Source organism: Lactuca sativa, chromosome 8 (genome assembly GCF_002870075.4).
Source record: "Lactuca sativa cultivar Salinas chromosome 8, Lsat_Salinas_v11, whole genome shotgun sequence".
Lineage (NCBI taxonomy): Eukaryota > Viridiplantae > Streptophyta > Magnoliopsida > Asterales > Asteraceae > Lactuca > Lactuca sativa.
Window position 1 is genome coordinate 117,480,259 of NC_056630.2, and position 27,682 is coordinate 117,507,940.

The 27,682-nt window shown below is 34.9% G+C and overlaps 1 protein-coding gene across 1 annotated transcript; it reads left to right on the top strand.

Moving 5' to 3' along the window:
* The first annotated feature begins 3,613 nt into the window (after positions 1 to 3,613).
* Positions 3,614 to 20,214, top strand: LOC111897079 (L-ascorbate peroxidase, cytosolic). Its single transcript, XM_042897735.2, is given in 6 exon segments — positions 3,614 to 3,890; positions 4,146 to 4,320; positions 4,401 to 4,463; positions 19,669 to 19,883; positions 19,959 to 20,061; positions 20,152 to 20,214. Coding segments are annotated over 6 exon segments (780 nt in total). The 5' UTR covers positions 3,614 to 3,729.
* The last annotated feature ends 7,468 nt before the right edge of the window (positions 20,215 to 27,682 follow it).

The window sequence follows — 27,682 nt, forward strand, 5'->3', positions numbered from 1 at the left end:
ATATGTAACATCAAGCTAAATGACAAATACAATTAATACAAATGGATAAAACATTGATTCAGACAAGTTATTCCGGAATGCCTTCATTTGGTTCGGAACACTAACACACAAACTTCTCTTCTCTTCTGGACTCAAGTTATTATTCCGGACAGCACACTGACTTCGCACCAGCTTATGTTTCAGAACTGAGACTGACTTCGAAACTTCAAAAGGTTAGAGATTGCTAGAGGTTCACTTTCAGGTTCCAACAAATGTGAGGATTAAAGAGAATCAGCTATGAATGTGCAAAACTAAAAGAATGATATATGAGGCAGGGGCATTACGGTCAAGTAAGTTTTTATTATAATTATACTGATTTTAAAATATAAAAGATAGATTTTCAAATATTAAAAAAATATATTTCGGCATTTATGATATTTTGAAAGGTTAATAAGGGTAAATATGATATTTAGAAATTAGGGTGAACAAATACGATCTTTTGATATTTAATAAGGGTATATGTGAAATTATCCCTTAAATAGAAGTTGATAAGAAAGCATATTTGAAAATGGTAGTTAGTGGAACAAGAGGAAAATAAGGGGCCAAACGTGTAAACGTTTTAATTACATGATATACTCGCATAAAATAAGGGAGAGATATGTACTTTAAGACGTATCCTACCCAAATACTGAAATGCGAATACGATATGCTATAAATCCAACCCTAAATACTCCGTGAGTAATACGCAAAAGAGAGGGAGAGAGAGAGAGAGAGGAGAGAGGAGAATTGGTGGCCTTCCCCGGCTACATCCTCCAGTTTTCGACGGGGCCTTACAATTTCATAGAGCAAAAAGTTTTTTTTTAATCTTTACAAAAGAAATATCACATATTAATGCTTGACAATAATTTTAGAATGATTAAATCATATCGACATGCATGTTGCCACACGGTCTTTTGGTTCACCCATCGCACGGCGCCTTAGGCTAGAAGAGTGGTACCACAAAAATTGCACTTCCTTTACTGCCGCGTAGGCGACACGTTAGCACTTACCACAAAAGTACGGTTTCATGCCACACTCAATTTAAAATGTTTAAAAAAAACATTTTTATAAAAAAAAATCTAACCAATCACAGTTCAATTGGAATGACATACGGAAGAGAGGAGCACTGCTCTCTTGGAGTCACACTGCAGTCTCTACCGCACCAAGACCGCAGGGAGGGGGCAGTGTTCCAAGCTGATGTGGCAAAAAATGCATCCTCTACCGCACTCATTCCCTCAAGCCTTAGATCACTAGTCACTAATCACAAAAAAAAAAAAAAAAAAAAAAAAAAAAAAAAAAAAAACGTTTGAATAAATCTGTCCGTCGAATAATGGTTGACCATATACCACACAGATCCAACGGCTACAAGAAGAGATACTCGTTTTCTATTTCCTTTCAAGCACCTTCCTATAAAATCATTAAAATGGCAGTGTATTGATTTTGGATTTCATACGCAGCATTTATACATCTGGTTTTATTTGTGTTTTTAGGATAGATTTGTTATGTAGGTTGGCCTCGGCTGTTTTCACCATTTTTCAATGTGCGATCAATGTATGATAGGTAAAAGAAGTGGAAATGTTGAATTTGTATTTTTTATTAGACATGATCAACTCTCGTTCGTCTTATATGATACTGTGTATTTAGTTATCTCTTAGGCACAAATTCCAAGGGAAATAACTATCCAACTGTTAGCGAGAGTAGGAGTGAGCAAAAACCGCACCGCAACTAAAATTAACAGCAAAAATCGCATAAACCGTAACCGATAAACCGCAACCGCAATAAAACCGATGGTGAGGTTTTCTGTTTTTCAAAAACCGCAAATTTGCGGTGCGGTGTGGTTATTAGTTTTCAAAAACCGCAAAAAAAACGCACCGCACCACATATATTATATACAATTTTTTTTATTAAGGGTAAATTACACGGATGGTCCCTGTGGTTTAGGTAATCTGCATGTGTATTCCCTAACAACTTTTTTTTAACTCGGACTATCCCTACTTTATATTTTTGTTGCACGCTTAGTCCCTATCTAACATAAAAATACTATTTTGCCCTTAATGAGTATTATTATTTTGTTAGTTCTTTTTATATTATTCCAGTTATTATTAATAAATTAAATTATTAATATATTGCTAGAAAAATGATTGATTCCAGCTTAATCCTCTACCGTTCTCACCACCACCTCCAGTCACCGGCACCAAATCTGGTCATCATCTCCGGGCAAAGATCCATACCACACAAATTACCCAAAAATCAACATAAAGCCATCTAACGTTCAACACTAAATCTGAATATACATCTAAAACCAAACCTGTAACTCAAATTCAACACCAAAATAAAACCAGAAAATGATGATGAATCCTGGAAGAAAACCAGATTCAGGTGAATCCCCCTACCCTTTTGTCGATAGCAGAAGAACACCTTTTGATGCCTTCACCGCTTAATGCCTATCCAATCGATGAGGAATCCTAGAAATAACAGTGGTCTCGTTAATCAGTGAAAATAATGAAGATCGATGATGGGAAATCGACGTTTGAAACCTAAAGATTCAGTCTAGAGACCGACAATATCAATGGTAAACCAAATCGTTTTTTGTTCCATGTGAGAGAAGGGGGAATTCAGTGGGTTCGAAACTGAATAAAGGGGGGAACAAATAAAGACGCTACCGATCTTCAGAAACCCTAGAATCCATCTTCACCGTTGCCAAAGTTTTTTTCCCACGAATAGGAACAAAAATTGGTGGTTCAGAAACCCTAGTTCCCATCATCGGCTGCCATGGTTGAGCTTTCTACAATTTCTGACATATAATAACGAGAGAACAAGGTGTGAAAACCCTAGATCCCTTACTAGGTTGTGCGATTTATAGTTTATGTTTGCCAAAGAAACACCGACTTTCGACGTAGGTTCTTTTTTATTTAATATTGCATCTGATTGGTGGTGGTGGCTCGCCGGAGAATATAGAAGTGGTGGTGTTGCTGGTTCGTTTGAGAAGGACAGGAAAACGAAGGAGGTGGATGGTGGGGTTTTATGGGAGGGGATGAGGAAGTGGGCCCACATATCAAATTAATATTTTTTTCATATATATTAATATTTGGTTTTAATAACTAATATTTTAAAAAATGGTAAAAGAAATCAGTAAGGGTAAATTAGTCTTTTTAGAACGGACAGAGACTAAGCGTGCAACAAAAATATAAAGTAGGGATCGTCCGAGTTAAAAAAAAAAGTTGTAAGGGACCAAACACGCAGATATTAATTTACCCTAAACCACAGGGACCATCCGTGTAATTTACCCTTTTATTAATTATTAATATATTAAATATTAAAAATAAAACAAGTTTCGTGAATGAAAGATGAATAAAATACTAGAAGGCGAAAGTGTTGGTTTTTTGCTATGTTTAACTTTGAAAAATGGTAAAATTAGACAATTTTAAGAAATTTATTGTTAATTACTATTGATTTGACATTTTTAAGATATTAATTGTTTGAAATTTAAGTTAATTATCTTATACATTATGGTTTTTTTGTTATTACAAGTAATATGTTTGAACTTTTAAAACTGTTTGAGCTCTAAACTTTGGTTAAAAACCACACAAAATAACCGCACTAAATCCATGTGGTTAATAACCGCAACACAGAAAAAACAAAACCGCACCGCAAAAATAACCACACCAATTGGTTTTGAAAATGGATTAACCGCATTTGCGGTTAGTGGTAATGTTTTGGCTAATAATTGCATCGAACCGCACCGCGCTCACCCCTAGCGAGGAATACCAAAAGGCTGTTGAAAAGGCCAAGAGGAAGCTCAGAGGGTTTATTGCAGACAAGAAAATTGCTCCTTTGATGCTCCGTCTTGCATAAGATCTTACTTTCCTTTTGTATACATCATTTTTATGCGTCTTAAACCATTTTTATGCATCCAGTTGTAGACACTAGCTTTCTAACGAATTTAGTATGAATATATTTAACTAATTTGTAAATCGTTTAGAACTTTATGTATGTTTGTGTTTGTCATCTAGAAATCCTTCTAAGGGTAATTAGTTCATATATATTTACAAATGGCAATCCAAAACGTACCTCAGTTTTGTAACTAGTACCGAGATCTGTACATGGACTGGTGTTTTGTGATACAGATGGCACTCTGCTAGTACATATGATGTGAAGACAAAAACCAAAGGTCCTTTCGGCACCATGCAATACAATCTTGAGCTAGGCCATGCTGCCAACAATGGCCTTGGCATCGCTTTCAGCCTACTTGAGCCTATTAAGGAACAGTTCCCCATCATCTCATATGGTGATTTCTATCAGGTAAAGCGTTGGTTTTGTTAATCTGTTACTCTCCCTTTTGTCTTGATTAAATTTTTTTTCGACATGATCTCGTGATCTAGTTGGCTGGTGATGTTGTTGAAGTTATCGGAGGCCCTGATGTTCCCTTCCATCCAGGAAGAAAGGTTAGTAGGCTTGTTCACCTAAATCTGCTAACTATTAAATATTTATTTGCTTGGTTGACTTTGATGGATTTGTGGAAATGCAAATGTATATATTTCTGTATATATAATATAGAATGTTACAAAGGGAACGCACACTAATGACAAAATGGACATATAATTTAACACATTTATCATGTTGTTAACAAATGCTTAAACCGTGTTGAATAACTAAGTAGGAATTGAAGTCCAATTGTAAAAATATTTGCGAACTGATGAGCTCATGGAACATGCAAAAGACGTACATGTCTGATCACAACATGTTCCCAAACAAAATGTAAATCTATTTCCACATGTTTGGTTCATTGTTTGTAACGTCCGTAAATCCGGGCTAGTCAATTTAGAGACAATAAACATCAAAAATGAGTTTTTGATGGAAGATTATTAAGAATGATTAATCTTAACCAAGTTGTAGTATATGTTACAAGGGTTCAGTACATATAAAGAACGCCGAAATCCGAGTTATAACGAAGAAGTTATGACCCGTCACAATTTTTCGGCAAAACCGGCACGGCATCGGGAGACGTAAATAGTGAATTTACGATAGAAGAATTTTTAGCCTTAATAATCTAAACAAAAGTCGTATAATATGTTAAACTGAGAGCGTCCATAAAAAGAACTCCCAAATGTGACTTCGAGTGAGGAAGTTATGAATTTTCTAACATTTGGCATAGCAGTGCACGACCCGAAACTCAAATTTTAGTTCGAGCGGTTTTTGGCCTATGTGACCTAAATGAGAGTTGAAGATCTCATTAATAGGAACTCAACGGTAAAAGGACAGACGAAAACGGAGTCCGTGTGTAAAAGTTATGAATTTTACGCGGACATTTAACAGTATAATCTCCTCCTATTGTTAAATTTAAGATTGGTCAAGAATTAGCCGATGGAGTCTAAATGAGAGTTTTAGATCCTGTTTTTACCTACGCACGGATATAAATAATGTCGAGAGTAAAGCTCGTATGTTAAAGATATGGACGAAACTTGGTCCCTACTCTTCGAGCATGATAAATTCGATACAGTTTTGTAAAACTGAGATAGAATGAGAATTAGCTGACGGCGTCAAAATGAAAATTGTAGTACTCGTAAATATCAACACATGGATATAAAGAACGTCAAAAATAGATTTCATATGAACGAGTTACAAGTTATAATAGCATATTTACGTATTAAAATAAAGTATAAATCATATATACGTACACATATATATACAAATGTATATATCATCAGAAAGGTATTGACGATGCGATTATTATAAGACTAGTATTGAGTACTTTCAACATTATTTTAGTACAAATATCGTTAAATATATTTAAAATAGTATTATGAAGGGGTGTTTAGTAGTTTATATAACTATAAGGTCATTAAGTAATTATGGAGGATAGATTTTGTAAATTCAATTACTATAAATAGAAGGCATGGGCTCTCATATTTCTTACACCATTCTCTTAATTCAAGAGTCTTTATCTTCTTATCCCCTAAGCATTTCGGTCCCTCGTGATTCAACTTCTCCTTCTGTAGTTTTAGTATAGTAAGGTGAGCGCTGAAGCGCTGCACGAATCTTTCTTAGAAAGATTCACCTGACTCCTAGCTAAAACCTCCCTTGTAAGTAAGTTATGATTACCCTATTTTAATATAGCTTATATTTAAAATTAGTATTGTTATTATGAACTTATAATAAATATTTGAGCTATTGTTATATAAGTGTCGTTATAATATCTTTTTAACTACTCGCGGTACGGGAAATCTGGTTTAAAGGGCCGCATAGGGTTGTTGGATTTCAGAAGTGTTATATGCCAAAATGGTCCTGTCCTCCGGTGTTTTATGTCTGGCCCTGTCTGTACATAATGGTTGGAAAGTATTGTTTACACGCTTATATAATAATAATAAGACTAATAATTAGTCACGGTAAATATTAGACTAAAATCTAGTGGTAATAATACTAGGCTTTGTCGAAGGAAATTATTTTAAAGTAAACGAAGCGTTGTCCGAGTACCGAGTCACCACTTTATCAAGTGAGTGCATGGTCCCTTTCATCTTACACATAGATATGAATTATTTTATATAAATTACGTGCTATGTGTGCATATTATCTGTATACTTGTTGTCTATGCTGGATGAACGATTTTATACAAGTTTTATATGATTTAAATTGTATATGTATTTATATCTACATAATATGTTGGGTAAAACATGGGTAGATGAAATATGAGTTGGATGATGAGTTGAGAAGTGATATAGACCATGAGGTAAGGGTGAGAGGTGGATGATGTGAGAAGCCTTGTTCCCAAATGTTGGGCCCGTCATCTAGCAGAGTATGGATGACAACCACAGATTATTCTAGACAGTCCAGTGGAACACTGGCAGGCTTGCAACCTGTAGGTGTTGTGAACGATGTGTTCACCGTTGTACTCTAAAAACCCATTGACATGTATTGCGAGTGGACTCTCGAAAACGATACTGTTAATAAACGAGATAACCCTAGCAGCTGTGCTCGAAGGACAATACTGGCAGTTGCGCCTCATATAGAATGTCACAATTATGGCAGCTGCGCCTAAGTGATAGAACTAGCAGCTGTGCTTGACAGCTGTGTCATTGACAACGATGGACTTCGTACCTATTCCTTAGGAAAATCCTTAGGAATGAATGGACGAGAAATAGTTGATTCTTAGGGTAGATCCTTAAGAGTAAAGAAGATAATGGGGATGGGTAAGTGGGTTAACTGTTTGATGATTAAACATAATAATTATATTATTGTGGGTTGAAAACCCTATGTACTCACCAGGTTTCCCAACCTAACCCACTCAGTTTATTTATATGTGTTGATATGAAGTCACATTACACTGAGAGATTAAGAAGATATCGATCACTAGTGATACTCAATTTAAGTTTTATTTATGCTTATGTGTCTATATTGACGATGACATCCCAATGTTTTAAATGAATAAAAATACATTTCTTCGGAAATGCTTTGATAACGAATTGATCATGTTTTACTGGGTACAAATTTCGCAACATTTTTTATTAAAAGATGTACTTTGATTTTTATAAAGCATAAACAAAATCGGTCTTTTTCTGGCCATGAAAATGGGGATGTCACATTGTTGCATTAACCGGTTTTGAAGCTAAATACATAGCCTCACATTGCCGCAAAACATAAGTGTGGCTCTAGAAAATGGACAATATAACTTGAGTATAATATTGCAAAGCTAGGCAGCTTCGGCAACAACATTGGCTACCCTCGATACTCAGCTTCAACCGAGGAACGAGAGACAATGTGTTACACTTGGAGAACCACGACCCGATATTATCATCAAGATAGACACAACCCCTAGAGGTGGACCGACGAGTCTGAGGACACCCGACCTAGTCCTCTTTAGAGTAAGAGACCAAGCGATTGAAAGAGGACGGACGAAGGAAGATGTCATGTGATAGAGTACCATGAATGTAGCAAAGGATACACTTGAGGGAAAGAAAATGTGGTTCACGTATATCATACATTAAAAGACAGATTGGTTGAACAACACATGCAATATCCGAGCAAGTGTAGGTCAGATACTGTAGTTCCCCTACAAAGATCTAGTAGAGTGTATGATCAGCCACTGGAGAACCCTCATGAGAGAGCTTGGGCTTCGTGTCTGTCGGAGTACTAGATTGATTGCATGTCAACATGTTGGCACGAGAAAGGATTTCTCAAGCAAAAGAAGTTTGGGATAAGAAAAGTCCATTGTCAGTCTGTGAAGCAGAAATGCTAAGAAATGGGAAATAGGTCCTAAATCCATAAGAAACTCAGATGACAAGCGAGTAATTACCTATGTGATGAGAAAAGATGAGGATGCTATGGGAATAATATCATCAACATATAAAATAAGGGTTGCTTTGAAAGCTAAGAGAGGTAATGAAGACAACAAATCATGGGTTTTAGGATGCTAAAACGATATCTTTTATAAAACAATTTTATACTGCAAACGAAAGACTTTAAAATAATTAGTTTATTTTTAAACCATTTTAACAAAACCACCAAGAGGATCCAGTTACATGAACTAGAATTATGAAAACCATATGATGTTAAGAATAAAACTTTTGAAGATTTTGATCCCGCTTGGTTTTGTGGAGTTGATGAAGATGGAAAAAAACTCAAGAATACAATTAATCTATGACGTATCCACAAACCAGATTAACCCACCAAGAATGACAGTTCTCTCTTGTATGAAGTATTTCTTAAGCCTTTAAGTGCTTAACGCAATTAAGCAATAAGGGAGAAGCACTTTTAAGCACCAAATCTTCAACTAGCTTTAAAAGACAAGAAGAGATGGAGAAGGGAATATACCTACGGTTCTAAGAGATAAAAGAGAAAAGATTCAAACAACTAGTCTTTCAAATGAAAGCCTTACTCTCTATGTATACTAATCCATGAGATCTACATGCCATACCCCTTCACAAGTCAAAGGTAAGGTGCATTAGAGGTATGAAGTATGTAAAAGGGAGGTTGCCAAGCAACCTCCCATACTCTCTTAAAAGCTATGGTTTTGAGGTAAGAGTAAGATATGTGATGTTTCCAATTAAACAGGTATTATCACTTCGATGTACAAGTTATATATAATTTATATAAAAGAACTACCAAAGTTCCAATAATTTGTACACTACATATTAAATCATACCATATGATTAAATAGCTAGTTTTTTCTCAAAATATTATTTTCATAAAATAATAATAATTTTCTAATTAAATACAAGAGTTGAATATATATATATATATATATATATATATATATATATATATATATATATATATTAACAATCAAATAATTTAATAAATAATCAATAAGTGATTGATCGGCCATTGTTTAGGGATAGAACATAGCTAAGGGCTGTTTCATGTAGACTTCATCGGAGAAATCACCGTGTAGAAAGGCATTTTTGACATTGAGGTGATTGAACGGCCATTGTTTAGGGATAAAAGTTCTAAGCACAATAAGAATAGTCATGGTTTTACCACAGGACTAAAGTAGCCACCGAACTCAAGATTGGGTTGTTGATAGAAACCATGAGCAACAAAGCGACCCTTATAGAGTTCAAGGTTACCGGAACTGTCAAACTTATGACGATAAAGTCAATGACAACCAATAATGTTAGCATGAGAAGGGAGAGGAACGAGATTCCATGTGTGGTTTGAGGAAAGAGCATGCATCTCGTCCCGACTTTCAGTGAGGGTCACAGAGAGCTTGAGCTATGGGTTTAGGAATCAGATAGACATCTGAGGTGGCCAAAAAGGATGAAGTTTTTCTAGATTTAAGAGAACCAGTATGGGAGTGAGTGGCCATATGATGACAAGAGGGAAGGGGTGGGTGGGAAAGGTGGAAGTAGATGTATAGTGACTTCCTTAGGAGTAATAGTATCTTTAAGCAAAAGATGGATTGACATCAAGTACGAGAGTGCTTGAGGAAGGGGGAGCAGTTGGAGATGCCACAAAAGAGGCAGTCGAGATAGGTAAATGGGTGACGATATGTTGAGGAGGAAGGTCATCAGAGACGAAATTATCATAATCAAATGTTTAAGGGGCAACATGAAATTCGGGAAAAGGGAAAGGATCTTCATCAAATATGACATGATGAAAGATAAGGACACAGTGTGTGACAAGATCAACACGATGATTGGAAGAGGGGCCGAGATAGGCACATGCTAAGATCGATGAGATAACTTGTGGGAGGCTATGAAAGAGGTGTTTTGATAACAAAGCATCTAAACAATAGTCAAGAGAGCTTCCGCCCAAAATTTTGGTGAAAAAGATGCTTAAAACGGAAAGGTTTGAATGATTTTGTAGATAAATTGTACATCATGCACAATTTCTTGGATTTTTTATGAAGTGTAAGGACAAGAAAACCTAACTTTAATGCCATTTGACAAAAAAAAGTTAATAAAAGTTGATTATTAAATTCTCGATCATTATCACACTGAAAATTTTGAATGTTATGATTGAATCGTGTTTTGACATATGCATGAAAATTAGAGAAAACACTAAAAACATCATATGCAACATGAAGTGGAAACATGCACCTATAAAAAATGAAAAAGATCGTCTAAAAACAAAATATAATATTTGAAGCCACTAATACTTGAAACACGAGATCTCCAAAAATCATAATTAATAAGCTCAAACATACATACGAGAAGTTTTTGTTTTAGACGACTTAAATGATAAACAATAATGTTTCCCAAGCTGACGGGCATGACAGAGTGGAAGTTTTTTAGCAGAACTAGAAATTAAATGTCTAGAGTGCAAAAAATCTAAAAATAGGAGATCAAAATGTCCTAGTCGACGATGTCGTGTGGGAAGAAACACTTCCTCTAGAAATGTAGTCGATAACAAGGAAGAAGATGAAGGAAGGATGGGGTAGAGATCATCGACACTGTCACATCTTTAGATGAGTGTACCTGTATCAAAGTCCTTCATAGTGAAAGCAAAAGGGTCAAATTTAACAGAAACCAAATTATCGACCGTAAACGACGAACAAACACAAGATTTGACAATGTGATTTGAGATAAGTATATTATTTAAAGACTAAACTGCATAAATGGTCCCTATGGTTTGCTAAAAATTGCCACTTTGGTCCAAAAATGTTTGGACTAGCACCACAGGTCCAAATTTTTCATTTTATTGCGAGTTTGGTCCAATTTACTTTAAACTTTTTTGAAATGACGATTTTACCCTTCTTTTTTGTTTTTTCAGTTTATTTATTTATTTATATATTTTTATGATTAAAAAATTAATAAAAATTTATCCCCTCTCTCTCTCTCTTAAAAAAATTAATAAAAAATTACCTCTCTCTCTCTCTCTCTGCAAATACAAAACACTCAAGAACACACATTGAAACTCAGGAACACATATTCATATGAACACATACACAAACACTCCATATTTTTTAAGTTTATTCTCCAAACACGCACACTCAAGAAAACATACATGAAATCAGATCTGATGAAGGGTTTTCTAATGAACACATTCAAGAAGACGAAATCAGATCGAGTAATGTGTCTCTGATCTCATCCTTAGACGACGATCTCCTCCTCCTCTTCCTCCTTTTAAAAGAAGCCCTAGCAAGACACTCTACGACCCGGTCATCGTTAACAACCATAACGAATCAAGATCTAGTATGGGGTCGAAGGCGGCAGCGGCTAGGTTTTAGACTTGTTCCCTCCTCGTCGCTGTTCTCAGTGTAGATCTATCCAACCATCGTGTTTCTCCTTATCGCCCCCATCTCTGAAACGAATATGTAACAGGTTAGGGTTTGTAATGGTGGCGAGCTGAAACCCTAGTAATGGCGGCGCTGGACTCAACCTAATCGATTGAGGTGTGGCGACCACCACCTCTTTACGAACCCTTCTCAGATCTTACACCGATGAAGGCTGACGCTGAACTCGACTGATGTCCTTCTAGTTTTTTGAAACCCTAGCTATTCAGATCTGTTGTGGTGTTTGTGTGTTTAATCTCTCGTTTGTCTTGTTCGAGTGTGTGTGTGTGTGTGTTTAATATGTATGTGTGTGTGTTTGTGTGGTATCTGTTGAAAAATCGATGGATGTTTGTGTTGATCTGTGTTTGCTCATCAGATTTCGTTTTTATATGTGTGTGTGTGTGTTCATCTGATCTGATTTTGTGTGTGTTCATCTGATTTCATTTAGGTGGAGATGGATATGGCAAATTGTGGTTGTGGAGGACGGTGGTCAAACAATGGTGGTGGAGGACGACGGTCGGATGGTGGTGGTGGCGGAAGATATTCTTCAGCGTTCTTGAGGAAGAAGAAGAAGATGTGAGAGAGAGAGAGAGGGAGAGAAAGACAGTATTTTCTTTTTTCTTTTATTTTTAATTCTTTTTAATTGTTGTAATAAAAGAAAATTAAAATATTAAATAATAAGGGGCAAAATCATCTTTATAAAAAAGTTCAAACAAAATCGGACCAAATTCGCAACAAAATGAAAAGTTTGAACCTCTGGTGCTAGTCCAAACATTTTTGGACCAAAGTGGCAATTTTCAGCAAACCACAGGGACCATTTGTGTAGTTTTGTCTTATTTAAATCCAAATGAGTATGAGAATGAGGAAAAAATATTTGTCCTATGTACACTACAAGAAAATTTCTATTTAGCTACGAAAAATTTCGTAGCCAAAAACTGAAATTCCGTAGCTAAAGCTGAATAACTACGAAATTTGTTACGCAAATTTTCAATTAGACTCCGTAACTTTATTTCTTGTAGCAAATTGTTTAGCTACGGAATTATAATTCCGTAGCAATTTTGCTATGACGGTTTCTACGACATATATTCCGTTGTAAATTGAGTTCCATAGCATTTTCGTAGCAAAATCGATAACAATTTTTCCGTAACAAATTCCTTTGCAATGTTTCCGTAGCAAATTCCGTAACAACTTTTCCATAGCAAATTCCATAACAATTTTTCCATAACTAATTTCGTAGCAATATTTCCGTAGCAACTTTTCCGTAGCAAATTTCATAGCAATTTTTCCGTAACTAATTCCGTAGCAAATTACATAGCAACTTTTATGTAGCAATTTCCATAGCAATTTTTACATAACTAATTCCGTAGCAAATTCCGTGGCAATTGTTCCATACCATTATTCAATAAATTTTGATTATTCAATTAGACTAATATATCAATTTATAAAAATGCAATTAATATAAAACCACAAGTAAAAGAGTATTTCTATAGAAACTAAAAGAAATATCCAATATATCAAAAGATACATATTTCAAAATCAAAAGTGGCTACTAATTAAATATAAAATATTATTCGATACATAATATTCTATCATTGATTAATAAAAGTTTTAACCTACTCATTCAAAGCTTGTGCAAGTTGTTCAAACTTTGCTTGAACATCCATATTTTTCTGTTGAAACTCCACGTTCTCTTGTTGACCATCCTTATATTTTTCTGTTGAATATCCTCATAATGTCCGTGTTGCATCTCAACTAAGGTAATTTGGTTTAAGACATAAGTCTTTCTTTTTATGATCCTACAATATTTCAATATAACCAGTAAAAACAAGAACGAATGACTAAACAAGAAATTTGACCGTTAAATATTATAAATGATGTAAAGCACAAAAAAATTACCTCAAAAGCCTTTTTCAAAAACATATGATTTTTTTTTCGTATTTTTGTCTAGCAGAACCAAATCCCACTGAAATGGTGTTAAAAATGGACATCGCCTTTTGCACAACCTCTTCATGTGCTTCTCTCATTGCAACCTATAGTGATTTGAGAGACGATTTTATAAAGGCTTGTACATTGGTTTATATAAAAATCAAAGAAAATAATGAATCATACTTACTCAGGTGGCCTTTGTACGATCAAAGATTGACACATAGAGATCACTAGCCAACCCATATGCCCTTTCACACTCTGCTTCTTCAACACTTTGTAAAATGGAACTAGTTTAGTAAAACACAATAAGAACTAAAAAGAAAATTATATAAAACTAACATGCCATGAGAAGGTTATTGTAGGCACCGGTACATTTTACTTGTGCAAAATTTCTTCGAAACCAAGAAACATTAGAAACATACGTACACATGTAGGAATGGAAAGATTCATTATGTTTGGTTGGTTTATAGAAATAGAATAAATTTTCTTATGAATTTACAAAAATCTTCCCTTCGTTTTGGATTTTTATCGTGTTTAGTCCAGAATTGAAACCTTTTCCACAAAGGGACCACTTTTGTAGTTAATTGTTTTTGTGTTATATGTGAATATGATGTAGGGTAAAAATTATTGAATTACAAAACATGATAAAAGATTATTAAAACGCAAATAAGATTATAATAAAGCATATATAACTCTTTGAAAAAGATGGGACTTGTCTAGATTTTGAAATTCAAATTCTTACGGATAATGATGTATTTGAATCTTGCACATCCAATTTGTAAACAACACCATATTGGAATATGAATAACCGTAGGCTAAAAATCGTCTCCATAACCCTTCTTCGAATATGAGACTACAAAAGAATCACATTTTATCATAATTAAGAATTGTATATAAATACATGGTAATGGAAAAACAAGGATATTTTTTAAAAATTGTAGTACCAATTCTTCATCTCACCAAGCTTCCCAACTTTCTTCTCCTTTAACACTAATTCCACCTCTATAGAAGAGCTAATTTGTCTAGTCTCTGAAGTCCTCTACCGTCCTAAAAATGGAAAACAAAAAAAAGTATAAAATATAAAGATGATGTCATAAATTATAAAAAGAAAAAATAAACTCACTTTTGCCACTTGAAACCGGATGGATTGAACAAATAAGGAGCAAAACGCCATGAAATGGCCATAAACCAACTGCTAACACTTAGAAGAATGTAGCCTACTAAACTACCTGCATTGTATACATATGCAACGTACACCACTAACAATAAAACCATTTACATTCTGTTTCAATAAATAAATAAATAAAATATTAAAACCATGAGAGAGAGTGATTATTCTAGAGAGAGAAAAAAGAGTACCCTTTGACCAAATGACTTCACGAATATGTACACAGTGATCACTGTTAAGTGTTAACTGCATATTAAACCAAAAAAGTTGTTAGCCGTTTAAAAAAAATAATACTATAAATTAATAAAAAATAGTGTGTAGTCTACCATGGTGCAGAAGTAGAATCTAACGGTTATAAACTAGAACAAAAGCATCCGGAAAAAGTCAAAGAGTTCCCAAAACTTGAACCTTTTCCTTCATAATCCATCTTCATTCCCTGCTACCTTCTAGTTTTTGATGAAGAAGGTGATGGTGATGGTCATGTTGATGGTGATTGGATCAGTTGTTGCATAATGATCTTAATAATTCAAGAAATTAAGAATCCATTAATAGGTCTGGTTTATTTGTTCCACCAAAGTTGTATAGTCTTTTTTCAAAGAACTTGCAGTGAATCATTCCAGTACTATGAGCACCTGTAATGAAACTATATAGATTAAGAACTGAAGCAACTAGAGTAGAGAACTGAAGAATAGATGATTGAATTGTGTACCTAAAAGAGTGACTGTTTCTTTATCAGTGAAAACCCCCTGTTGCAAATCTTGCAATATTTGTAGTAAGATCATATAAGGGACTAGGAAGCTCATAGGAGTTGAGAGAAAGATCGATTGCTGTCTTTTCTACCTGTGTGAGCTGGATAAAATGGTCCACCAGCCTGTAAAAGAAATTAGATATTAATAACCTAAAGTTTCATGTGTTCTTGAATGATATGAAGAGGAAAAAGGTGAAAAGGGAAATGATTGGGAGATGAATGTGGTTACTTACTAGAATCACACTCTCATAAGCCGCCACCACAAGAAGATCAACACAAGAAACTACACCAGGGCATGCATTTTCTAATTTGGCTTTGATGATGTCAAGATGTTCAAAACATTTCAAACAATATATGGAAAAATCATATTTAGACAAAACTAAAAACAATAAAACTGCTACAGCATCATAGCCATAACTCTGAATCACTATGTTAAGAAGATAGAATTTTTGTTCTTCTATGGTGGGTGAGGAAACGAGTTTGTTGATTATACCAAGCACGACGTGTCTTAATCTCCCAGTCATGAAAAGCGTAAGGTTTGATTTCTGTAGGTAAACAAAACTTCCAAATCAAAATGAAAATTCAATCCAGAAATCAAAGTGGAAGTTAATTGTTGATGGATACATTGTTCAAATATTCACAATTCTAATTTTAATTACCGTTAACCAATACGAATTATCAAATTAAACCTAAAACTCAATCGATGTAATAGAAAAAATAAGTTAGGGTTTTTTTTACCAAAACTTGGAAAAAAAAAGCTGAAATCGGATCGTCCACCAGCTGCAGCAGCGACTTCGACGGTGGTGGCGGCGGCAAGAGAGAGAGAGGCGATGTTGATCTTCGTTCACACTGTGAGAAAGAGGAGCAACTTTACTTGTTTAAGGGGTGGTGGGTTGCATGTCGTACCGACAGTGGAAGGGAGAAGGTATGTTGCGTCGACGGCTTTGAAGGAGCTGGAGGGATTTGCTGCCGGCGGTGATGGCGGAGGTGATGTCGTTGGCGGAGGCAATGGTCGGCTGGAGGCGGAAGGGATGGCCGACTGATTGCAGATCGGGGATGATGCAACCTGAGGTATCGTGTGATTAGATAGAGAAGAGGGAAAGTGAGAGTAGGGCAAAATCAAACCCCAATGATTCGGTGAAGCTCACCCTGCAACATTCTCATATTTACCAAATTGTCCCTACTACTTAAAAAATAAAAAATAAAATCAAATATTACCAACGCGCATTTCCGACCGAACGGAAAATTGTTGATTTGTGTTGGTAAAGGGTTGGCAGTTGTTCAGTGGATAATGACGTAAACGGAGATGGGGGAAAATTGAAGAATGAGGAAACTGAGGAATGAGGATGGTATGTTCAGTAGTTTATATTATGGGTCCTCGTCCTCCTATTTGCCCTTAAAGTTTGAAAACATCACAATCTGTCACAACGCATTACCAATATCGACCATAGATCCTAAAAAGATGGAGGGTGAAATATCACTTGATATGAAACTTGAGGACCTTCTTGCAATTTATGACCAAGAAAAACTCAAATATTTGTCTTCGTTTGTTAGTCAGGTTTGAATTATTCATCTTGTAAACAAACATCGCTTTTAATGTTTAGAAACGATTTGAAGATGTTTGACTTATGCAGAAAGTCAAAGTCAACGTGGTCTTGGCTGATAGAGGATCGAATAAGCTAATATTTTCTGCAAAACCAAAAGAGAAAGATGAATCGGTTGACTTTTTTTTGTTGTGTTTTACATCTTTTTTATTTTTTTTAATTTAATATTTTTATTTTGGTGTAATTGGATGAAGATATTGGGCAAGACAAGCGTTTGAGAATTGTTTTATGTTTTTCTCTAAACTTAAAGCTGAGGGTATAATCGGAAGTACAATGAATTCCTCTTCTCTTCTTCTATAGCAAGATCTTGCTCTTCTTTTGTAAACTCATGATACTTCACCTATGTCTAAAAATTTTGCTAAGTTGACTATTTGACCATTTGATAGTTTGACTATTTTTATTTTTGTTGTTGAGTTTTCAAAGATAATTGTGTATTTTTAATATATATTTTTTTAATAATCTTCTATATTTTTGCTACGGAAACATATTTCGTAACTACTTAACTACGGAATTTTCCATAGTCAAATACCTATGGATTTGGATTTCGTAGCTATTTTGCAAATTCACCTTTTTGTAACAAGTTTCATAATAGATTAGCTACAAAATTTTATTTTGTAGCAAATTTTCCTAGCAAAATAATTACGGATCTTAATTCCATAGCTAACTAGCTACGTATTTTTATTTCGTAGCCAATTATATAGTCAACTAGCTACAATCATGGATTTTGTAACAAGTTTTATAGAGAACTAGCTACAACCAAAAAACTTGTAGCATTATTTGTAGTAAACTAGCTACGAAATTTAATTCCGTAGCAACTATTCAAGATTTAGCTACGACATGCAATTCCGTAGCCATTTTCGTAGCAAATTAGTTACAACCAACCATTTTGTAATATATTCCGTAATAAATTAACTATGAATTTAGATTCCGTAACAACTTTACGTAGCTATTTAAGATTTAGCTACATAATGCAATTCCGTAACCATTTATGTAGCAAAATAGCTACGACAAGTCGTTGCGTAGCATATTCCGTAGTAAAATAGCAACGGATTTTGATTCCATAGTAACGTTCCGTAGCTATTTAGGATTTTTCTTGTAGTGGTAAGTAATCGGAAGTATAACACCATTGCCAACTATTATAGATTTAGATTCACATGATGGTAAAGAAAGCATGTTACGTGAGTTAAAAGACATGTGAGATCTAGCACCAGAGTTTATATAATAGTTGTTGTCAGGTGGTTTCTGAATTGACATATCTTGAAAAACTGAGGCTATATCAGTATACTGATGCAGAAAAGCTTGAGCATGACCACCGAAAGAGAAAGGTGATGATGGTTGATTGTTGTGAGGTTGCAAAATGCTGATATGGTGCTACTATTTGCGTTAAGGAAGGCAACAACACTTGGGCCGGAGTGAAGGCAATGGGTTGTCTAAAAATGTTTGGGTTGTAAGCAAAAGTTGGGCCATACTCGGCTGAAGAAAACCCGGTCAGAAGGGGCGTCATGAACCTGCTGGAGTGTTGGACCAACGTGGATCTGTAGTGGGCTCATTGGGTGTTGTTGCATCTTTTGTCGTCTAAATCCACCAAGTCCATGCCACCATGATCTGTAACTTGATTTTGTGTAGAAAAATGTAGGGAGACTACAGAACCAAAGTAGGATTGACCATTTCCTAATATTTTGTGGTTGATCAAGAACATTATGTCCCTTCTTTTAAGAATTCTTGCTACTATTGCAATTTTTGAACAATTATTCCTCTGCTTTTTAGTATTGTTAGAAGAAGAGTACAAAGTAGAGCTTTGAGATAAGTTATTGTCAAGAGACAAATATGTAGAGGATTCCCTAGATTCGTGCAACAGGAAGATATTTTTGCCCTCGAGGAACGAGGAAAAAGGCTCGGTATTAGTGATGACGTTTACAATGTTGTGGTATGAGGGAGGTAATTGTCTAAGGATTTGCAAAACTAATTTAATATCAGTAATATTAGAGTCAACATCTTTGAGATCATTAACAAGGTTTTTGAGAGTGTGAAAGTAGTTAGTGATAGAACTTGATCCATTTTTGTTATTGTGAAATTATTCTTGCAGTTGCAGTTGTAGCATGCAAGACATTTTATTGTTGCGAAAAAATTCATCCAATTTGTCCCGAAGGTCTTTTGCAGTATAATAATCAGTGGAACAATGGGAGGTTCAATGGCACATAAGAGATTAGGTACTATAGCAGACAGAGCTTCGCGAAGTTCTGATGTGTTGCGAAACAATGGCATGTTCGACGGCATAGGAAAGATCGCTTGTAGAAATAGACACGAGAAAAAATCTTGTGATCATTCTTACGTACGGTAGTAAACACATAGCCCTAGCTTAAACCCCTTAGGGATTGTAGATGTATATTTTAGTATATATAATACAAAATGTTACAAAGGGAACCCATATACTATATAATAATGACAAAATAAACATATAACTTAACAAACTTACCTATGTTTATCATTTTAGGACAAAAAAGAGATCCCAAATGAAGGGCGTCTTCCTGATGCAACCAAAGGTAACGACCATTTAAGGGAAGTATTTGTTGAAACCATGGGTCTTGAAGGCATAGACATTGTAACTCTATCTGGTGGTCATACTTTGGGAGGTGCACATAAGGAAATATCTGGATTTGAAGGACCATGGACTTCAACTCCTCTTATCTTTGACAACAGCTACTTTATGTGAGATTGAAAGTCCTTTTTATTCTTGTAGTTTGTTGGTTTTATTTCTTATAGCCACTAAATTAATACAAACAGAGAGCTTCTTGCTGGTGAGAAAAAAGGGTTTCTCAAGCTACCTACTGACAAGGCTCTTCTTGAAGACCCAATATTTCGATCCCTTGTTGAGAAATATGCTGTTGTGAGTCCATTCCCACTTAATCACTTCATCTTTAAATATTGATATTGTGTAAAATTGGATGCTTATTTATTTTTAAATTTTTTGAAATAGGATGAGGATGCATTCTTTGTTGATTATGCAGTCTCCCACATGAAACTCTCCGAGTTGGGGTAAAGTTTTGAATTTTAATCTTTTTATCACATCTTATTTGTGTTAAGAAATTGAAATTTATGATTTATTATGGCTTTCAGATTTGCCAAGGCTTAATCTCGCATAAAGTGGGTGGATGACGTGATAAAAAACTACCTTACAATTTATAGTCTGGTGAAAATTTCATTGATAATCTTTTGATGTATTATATAATGTTCATGTCGTGAAATACTTGTTTTTACCATAAAGTCATTAAAATCTAGAAATTAAAGAAAAATTCTTACAATTTTTGATGAAAGCCTTGTTAAGGATTTCAAAACTTGAAATCAACAATCCTTTTGACGTTTTTAATGTAAAATTTTAGATAAAGAGTCGGTTGTTGTTTCTATGTATATGGTCAAGTTTTAGTCTTTTTGATGTTACATATATGGTGCTTTTAGTTAGGGGTGTTATTCGTCGGTATTTTCGGTTTAATCGATTTAGTTTTATCGGTTTTTTTATAAATTAAAATTAATTATAACCAAACCAAAAAAAAATGTTTGGTTTAATCAGTTTTGGTTTATTCGATTTAGTTTACTGGTTAAACCAGATAAAATTTCACATATAAACAAATATTAAACTAAAAAAACTTACCAAACTTTTACCAAATAAAAAAATACACTAATACATAACATATTATATTGGTCTTTCACGATATACATGCATATTAATATAACTTTAGTAATGTATAAAGAGGAAATAAAAGAATGTAGGTTCATTGACATTTGGTTAATTAATCGTAGTTTTTAATACAAAAATAAAACAATTATAAATTTATAATGGTTAATAATTAAATAATAAGGTATGGAAATCATTTTTAGTAACTAATCTATATAAAATATTAATTTATAAATATAAACTATAAAAATATATATTAATTAAATAGTTTATTCGGTTTAACCAAAGTAACGAAAATTTAATCAAACCAAACTAAATAAGGAAAAATATATATTAATTAAATAGTTTATCCAACCAAACCAAATAAAGCAAACATTATGTGGTTCAGTTCGATTATCCATTTTCAGTTTTTTGTCACTCCTTTACTTCTAGTAAAAAATAAAAAATTAAAAAAAGAAAAACAGAACCTAATCAAGCGATTGCAAATTTTATCATAACAAAATTTTGATTATATGGATGAAAATTTTCATTTTGATGGCATTGTTTTTATCGACAATTGATTTTTAGCTGACACGTGCTTTTAGCACGATTCTTTAGTATTTTGTTGTACTTTTGTTGTATATTATATATATAGTTTTATTTTCTCTTTGCATCCTGGTTATAGAATTACGGTTTTGTTGTCGCCTCCGACGTCAGCATGGAATTTGGAAGACTATTTGGATTTAGATTGCTACATGCTTGCTGGTGGGATGCAAAAATGAAGACTTGAGAGATGGGGTATGATGCATAATCTAATGCCTGAGTGCCCTAGTTTAAAAATGACAGTAAATGGATAATTGGAAGCTCACACATCTTATGAAATGAATACATACATGAGTGTTTGAGTGTCTATGTAATCGTGTCCTTTCGATTGGGACGAACCTGGCTTGTGAGACTTACTAGGAGTTGTCTTATACCATGACTCTACGTGTTTTGTGCTATGTGCTTAGTGAATTTTATGCCTTTATGTGTTTTGTTTTAGAATGTGGTATATTTGTTGTGTGCATGAGATATAAAGTAGCAATTCTTTGATTATGATTTTGTTGTTGTTATGGGTAACCTAAGGTATTCTTTCTTTTTGCTTTTATATTCTTGTTTTATTACTTTTCTTCCCAGGGTTGGATTGAATCTTATTTTCCTTAAGGACAAGAAAAAGTTCAAGCTTGTGGAGATTTGTCAAGTGCATGAAATGCACTATTTTTACATGTTTATTTCATGTCATGCAGTGTATTTTGGGTTAGTTTATGCATATATTTTATCTTTTCCAGTACAATTATGGAAAATTGTGTTGGAAAATTAATTTCATTAATTTCCAAAAATGGATTTTCTCCATTTTTGAGCACAAATTTAATACTCTAAATATAATCAAAACGAGTTATTGATTATATATTTGTGTTCTCCTCCGTGGTATCTACGTTTCGATATATCACACATCCAAAACGGATTAAAAATGAATGAGAAATTGCTTGTCAAAGTAAGGCAATTGAAGAGAAGATAAAGGAGTCAAGTGGGTTTTTAAAACTCATCCCACATTGGTGCAAGAAGGAAAAGAAAATTGGCTTATAACTACAAAGACTAGCTATCTTTGTAAGACTAATTAGAACCAAGGCTCTTTCTTGCACGCACACGCAGGGGGGGTGCAAATGCGAGCCAAATTAGCTTCGGGCCACTGAACTTGTGTGCGAGCGCGCGTCCTGCGGACACGAATGCACCACCGGTCGACCAAAAAAGTTCAAGGACCTTTTTTGCGTTTTTTTTTTCTTTTTGGTTAACTGTTACAAAACCCAATTAAGAGCTATTAATCATAGATTTCAGTTTTATTCTTTGATTAATTTTCTTATTTAATTGTGACAGTTACGATTTTGTTTTAATGACATCGGTTACATTGGATAGTATATATACAATCCCTATGTGACTGGTTAAACACACTGAATGAAACGAAATCAATCTCTTCCTCTCTTATGCTTCTGCTTTATCTTTACTTTCTTGCTGCAACCAAGGTATAATCCGGGCCAAGTGAGGGTTCGGGCAATCTAGAAGAATTGCTTTCTACTGTTGTATCCTGGGAAACAAACACTCATATAGCGCGAATTTGTTTTAAGGAAACTGTGTTAAACACAGGCCTCAGTCAAGAAATTTTTGCTTTTGTTCTTTCGTACAATTTTGGGTTATATTTTCCTAACAGTCTTAAAACAAATCGTTTGTGCGAAACGAACCTGTGGGAAAAAAATTTATTGTCTTGGTTTCGTCTTACAGTGTTTATAAAAACGAAATTTTTTTCCTTCCCTCAGACTTACAGCATCTGTTTTCAGAAATCGTTTTCTAAGACATTTTCTATTTGTATCTATCTGTTTAAGTTTATTGCATCCATAATTTGTTACTGTTTTCAGAAACTGTTTTCTAAAACAGTTTTCAGATTCTTTCTTCATTCCAAAGCTTTCCATAACTTGTTTTATGAAAATAGACAATACTTCACAGTATTAGTTGTTATTGATTTTAATCTTTAACAGTTTTACATTTGCTTCTTTTGTAGCATGACTACTGGTGAAGGTTCCCAACCACCAAAGCCTAATGGTACTCCTAATGCTCAAGGAGCCCAAATGATGACCACGCTTGCCAATCATGCTGAGAAACCCGAGAAGTTTTTTGGACTGAACTTTAAAAGGTGGCAGCAAAAGATGGTCTTCTATCTTACCACATTGAATCTTGCTAGATTCTTAACTGAAGAGGCTCCTCGAAAGCCCGAGGGAGAAGTATATGTGCAAACTTTAACTGCTATTGATGCTTGGAAACATTCTGATTTCTTGTGTAGAAATTATGTTCTTAATGGACTTGTTGATTCACTTTATAATGTGTAATGTGTAACAAAGACAGACAAAGAACTATGGGACTCATTGGACAAAAAGTATAAAACTGAAGATGCCGGGACAAAGAAATTTGTGGTTGCCCGGTTTCTTGACTATAAAATGGTCGATGGTAAAACTCTTATGTCCCAAGTCCAAGAACTACAAGTCCTCCTACATGACATGCATGCTGAGGGTATGGGGTTTAATGAGCCTTTTTATGTTGCTTCCATGATTGAAAAGCTACCCCCTAGTTGGGTTGATTTCAAGAATTATTTGAAACATAAGAGAAAGGAGATATGCATTGAGGACCTTATTGTTCGCGTTCGAATTGAAGAGGACAATAAGATAGCTCAAAAAAGTAGTTATACCCCTACTTCTGAGAAAGCTAATGTGGTGGAGCATGGTCAAACTTTTGGGAAGAACAAGTCTGGAAAGGGAAAATTCCAAAAGAAAGGCAAGGGTTCACACTTGGGAGCCAAAGGTGGAACTTTCAAGAAAAAGTTTCAAGGAAACTGCCATAACTGTGACCAGCGGGGTCATCGGGCTGCAAACTGCAAGCTTCCAAAGAAGGCTAAGGAGGAAAATGTTGTGGAGAAGATAACCAAAGATGTGTCTGACATCGATCTTGCAATGGTTATTTCTGAAGTGAATCTTGTGGAGTCCAATCTAAGGGAGTGGTGGATTGACACGGGAGCTACCCATCATGTTTGCTCGAATAGAGAATGGTTCAGAAACTTCAAGGTTGTGGATAATGGTGACAAGTTGTTCATAGGAAACTCGGCCACTTCTAAGATCCAAGGTGTTGGAAAGATTATGTTGAAGATGACGTCAGGAAGAGAGCTGACATTGAATGATGTGTTGTATGTACCCGAAATTCGAAAAAATCTCGTCTCGGGTTGGTTGTTGAACAAGCATGGTTTTCGCTTGGTGTTTGATTCAAATAAATTTTTGTTAACCAAAACTGGTGTGTATGTGGGTAAGGGATATGCTGATAGGGGTATGTTCAAACTTTGTGTAATGGCTCTTAAGCTAAGTGTCAATGATAATGAAATGAATAACTCTTCTACTTAATTGCTTGAGTCTTCAAATATATGGCATGCTAGATTATGACATGTTAATTTTGATACTCTTCGTCGTTTAATTAAACTCAATCGCATACCACATTTTCACATTGATTCAAAATACAAATGCAACACGTGTGTTGAATCAAAATTAACACGGCAATCTTTCAAGTCCATTCAAAGGACAACCGAACCACTTGGATTAATTCACACCGATGTGTGTGACATGAAATCAATTCCATCTAAAGGTGGAAATAAGTACTTTATGACTTTTATTGATGATTGCACTAAATTATGCTATGTCTACTTACTTAAAAGTAAAAATGAGGCTATAGAAAAATTTAAAGTGAAGTTGAGAATCAACTTAATAAGAAAATTAAAGTGCTAAGAAGTGACCGTGGAGGTGAATATGTATCACCATTTGCGGAATTTTGTGCAACTCATGGTATCATACATGAGCTTACTGCACCTTATTCACCACAAAAAAATGGCATGGCAGAAAGGAAAATTCGGACCTTAAAGGAAATGATGAATGTCATGTTGTTAAGTTCTGGGTTGCCACCCTCAATGTGGGGGGAAGCTATACTTTCCGCTAACTACCTTTTAAATAAGGTCCCAAGAAAGAAATCGGATAAAACACCATACGAGTTATGGTCAGGCCTAAAACCATCCTACTAATACCTTCGAGTGTGGGGGTGCCTTGCAAAGGTGGTGGTACTTGCACCCAAGGTGGTTAAGATAGGACCCAAGACTGTTGATTGCATATTTGTAGGGTATGCACAAAACAGTAGTGCGTATCGATTTCTTGTGCATGACTCAAAAATTCAAGAAATTCAAAAAGTCACAATAATGGAGTCAAGAAATGCATCGTTCTTTGAGAATGTGTTTCCATGTCTCCATAAGATTGAGACAAATGTTTCAAAGTCAATTGAGCACAATGAATCCTCCTATGAAAAAGAAATAGAGGAAGAAGCAGAGCCCTGTAGAAGTAAAAGGGCACGAGTGGAGAAGTCATTTGGAGATGATTTTTACACTTACATGGTTGAAAGAGAGCCTCAAACTTTCAAAGAGGCGGTCACCTCTTCCGAAGGACCTCAATAGAAAGAGGCAATTAAAAGCGAAATGGATTCCATCTTGCATAACCATACGTGGGAGCTAGTGGATTTACCTCTTGGTTGCAAACCACTAGGCTATAAATTGATTTTCAAGAAGAAAATGAAAGCGGGTGGAACCATTGACAAGTACAAGGCAAGACTAGTAATAAAAGGATATAAACAGAAAAGTGGCATTGATTACTTTGACACGTACACTCCTGTCACATGTATTACATCCATTAGATTGGTACTTTCAATCACTTCTATAAGAAATCTTGAAGTACATCAAATGGATGTTAAAACAGCTTTTCTAAATGGGGATTTAGAAGAAGAAATCTACATGGAACAACCATAAGGGTATGTTGCCCCAGGACAAGAATCAAAGGTTTGCAAACTAGTGAAGTCATTATATGGGTTGAAACAAGCCCCAAAACAATGGAATCAAAAGTTTGACCATGTGATATTAGAAAATGGATACAAAATTAATGAATGTGACAAGTGTGTTTATGTTAAAAACACAAGTGAGGGTTATGTTATCTTGTGCCTTTATGTTGATGATATGCTTATTGTTGGTAGCAACGATAAAATGGTTCAATCAACAAAGGACATGCTAAAGGCAAGATTCGACATGAAAGATATGGGTTTGGCAGACGTCATCCTTGGTGTGAAGATCACAAGGACTGTAAATGGACTTACATTAAATCAAACCCATTATATGGATAAAATTCTTGAGAAGTTCAACTCCGGTGATACTACTGTCGCTAGGACACCAATTGATACAAGTCATCATCTAGGTAAAAATAGAGGTAAAGGAGTTGCACAAGTTGAATATGCAAGAATTATTGGTAGTCTAATGTATCTTATGAGTTGTACCAGACCTGACTTAGCTTTTGCAATAAGCAGACTAAGTAGATATACCAGTAATCCGAGTGATTCAGATTGGAAGAGTATTAAAAGAGTATTGCAATACTTAAGGTACACTCGCAATTATGGGTTGCACTATGCAAGATATCCCGCGGTCATAGAAGGGTATAGTGATGCCAATTGGATATCCGATATTAAAGATTCCAAGTCAACTAGTGGGTTTTTGTTCACACTTGGAGATGGAGCTATATCATGGAAATCTTCAAAACAAATAGTTATAGCTAGATCCACCATGGAATCGGAATTTATAGCACTTGATAAATGTGGAAAAGAAGTTGAATGGCTAAGACAATTTCTAGAAGATATACCAGGATGGCCTAGACCAGTTTCTGCAATCTCAATCCATTGCGATAGTCAATCAACAATTGGACGGGCACAAAGTGCTATGTATAATGGTAAGTCTCGATACATCCGTCGAAGACACAACACCATTCGACAACTACTCTCAAATGGATTTATATCAATTGACTACATAAGGTCGAAGGATAACATTGCGGATCCGCTAACCAAAGGGTTAAATAGGGAGTTAGTTGCAAAGTCGTCAAAAGGAATGGGATTATAACCCATGAACGAATAAGTTATTGGGAAGGAAAACCCAACCTAGTTGATTGGAGATCCCAAGATCTAGGTTCAATGGGACAACCTACTTGCATATAACATGTGTGGATCACTGTGGGGGTCAACCCCAACCCATTCCTATAAATAACAGTGATGCAGGTTAAGCTTATAGTAGTTGGTGATAGGTTGCAAATCATCAAGCTTTAGCTTTTAATGATTATGTTATAATCACCTATGTGAGAGAGAAGTGGGGTCGCTTCAAAGGGAATTGAATGGGCAAGTTCCTAAGAGCTCTTACAGAACCATGCAAGTG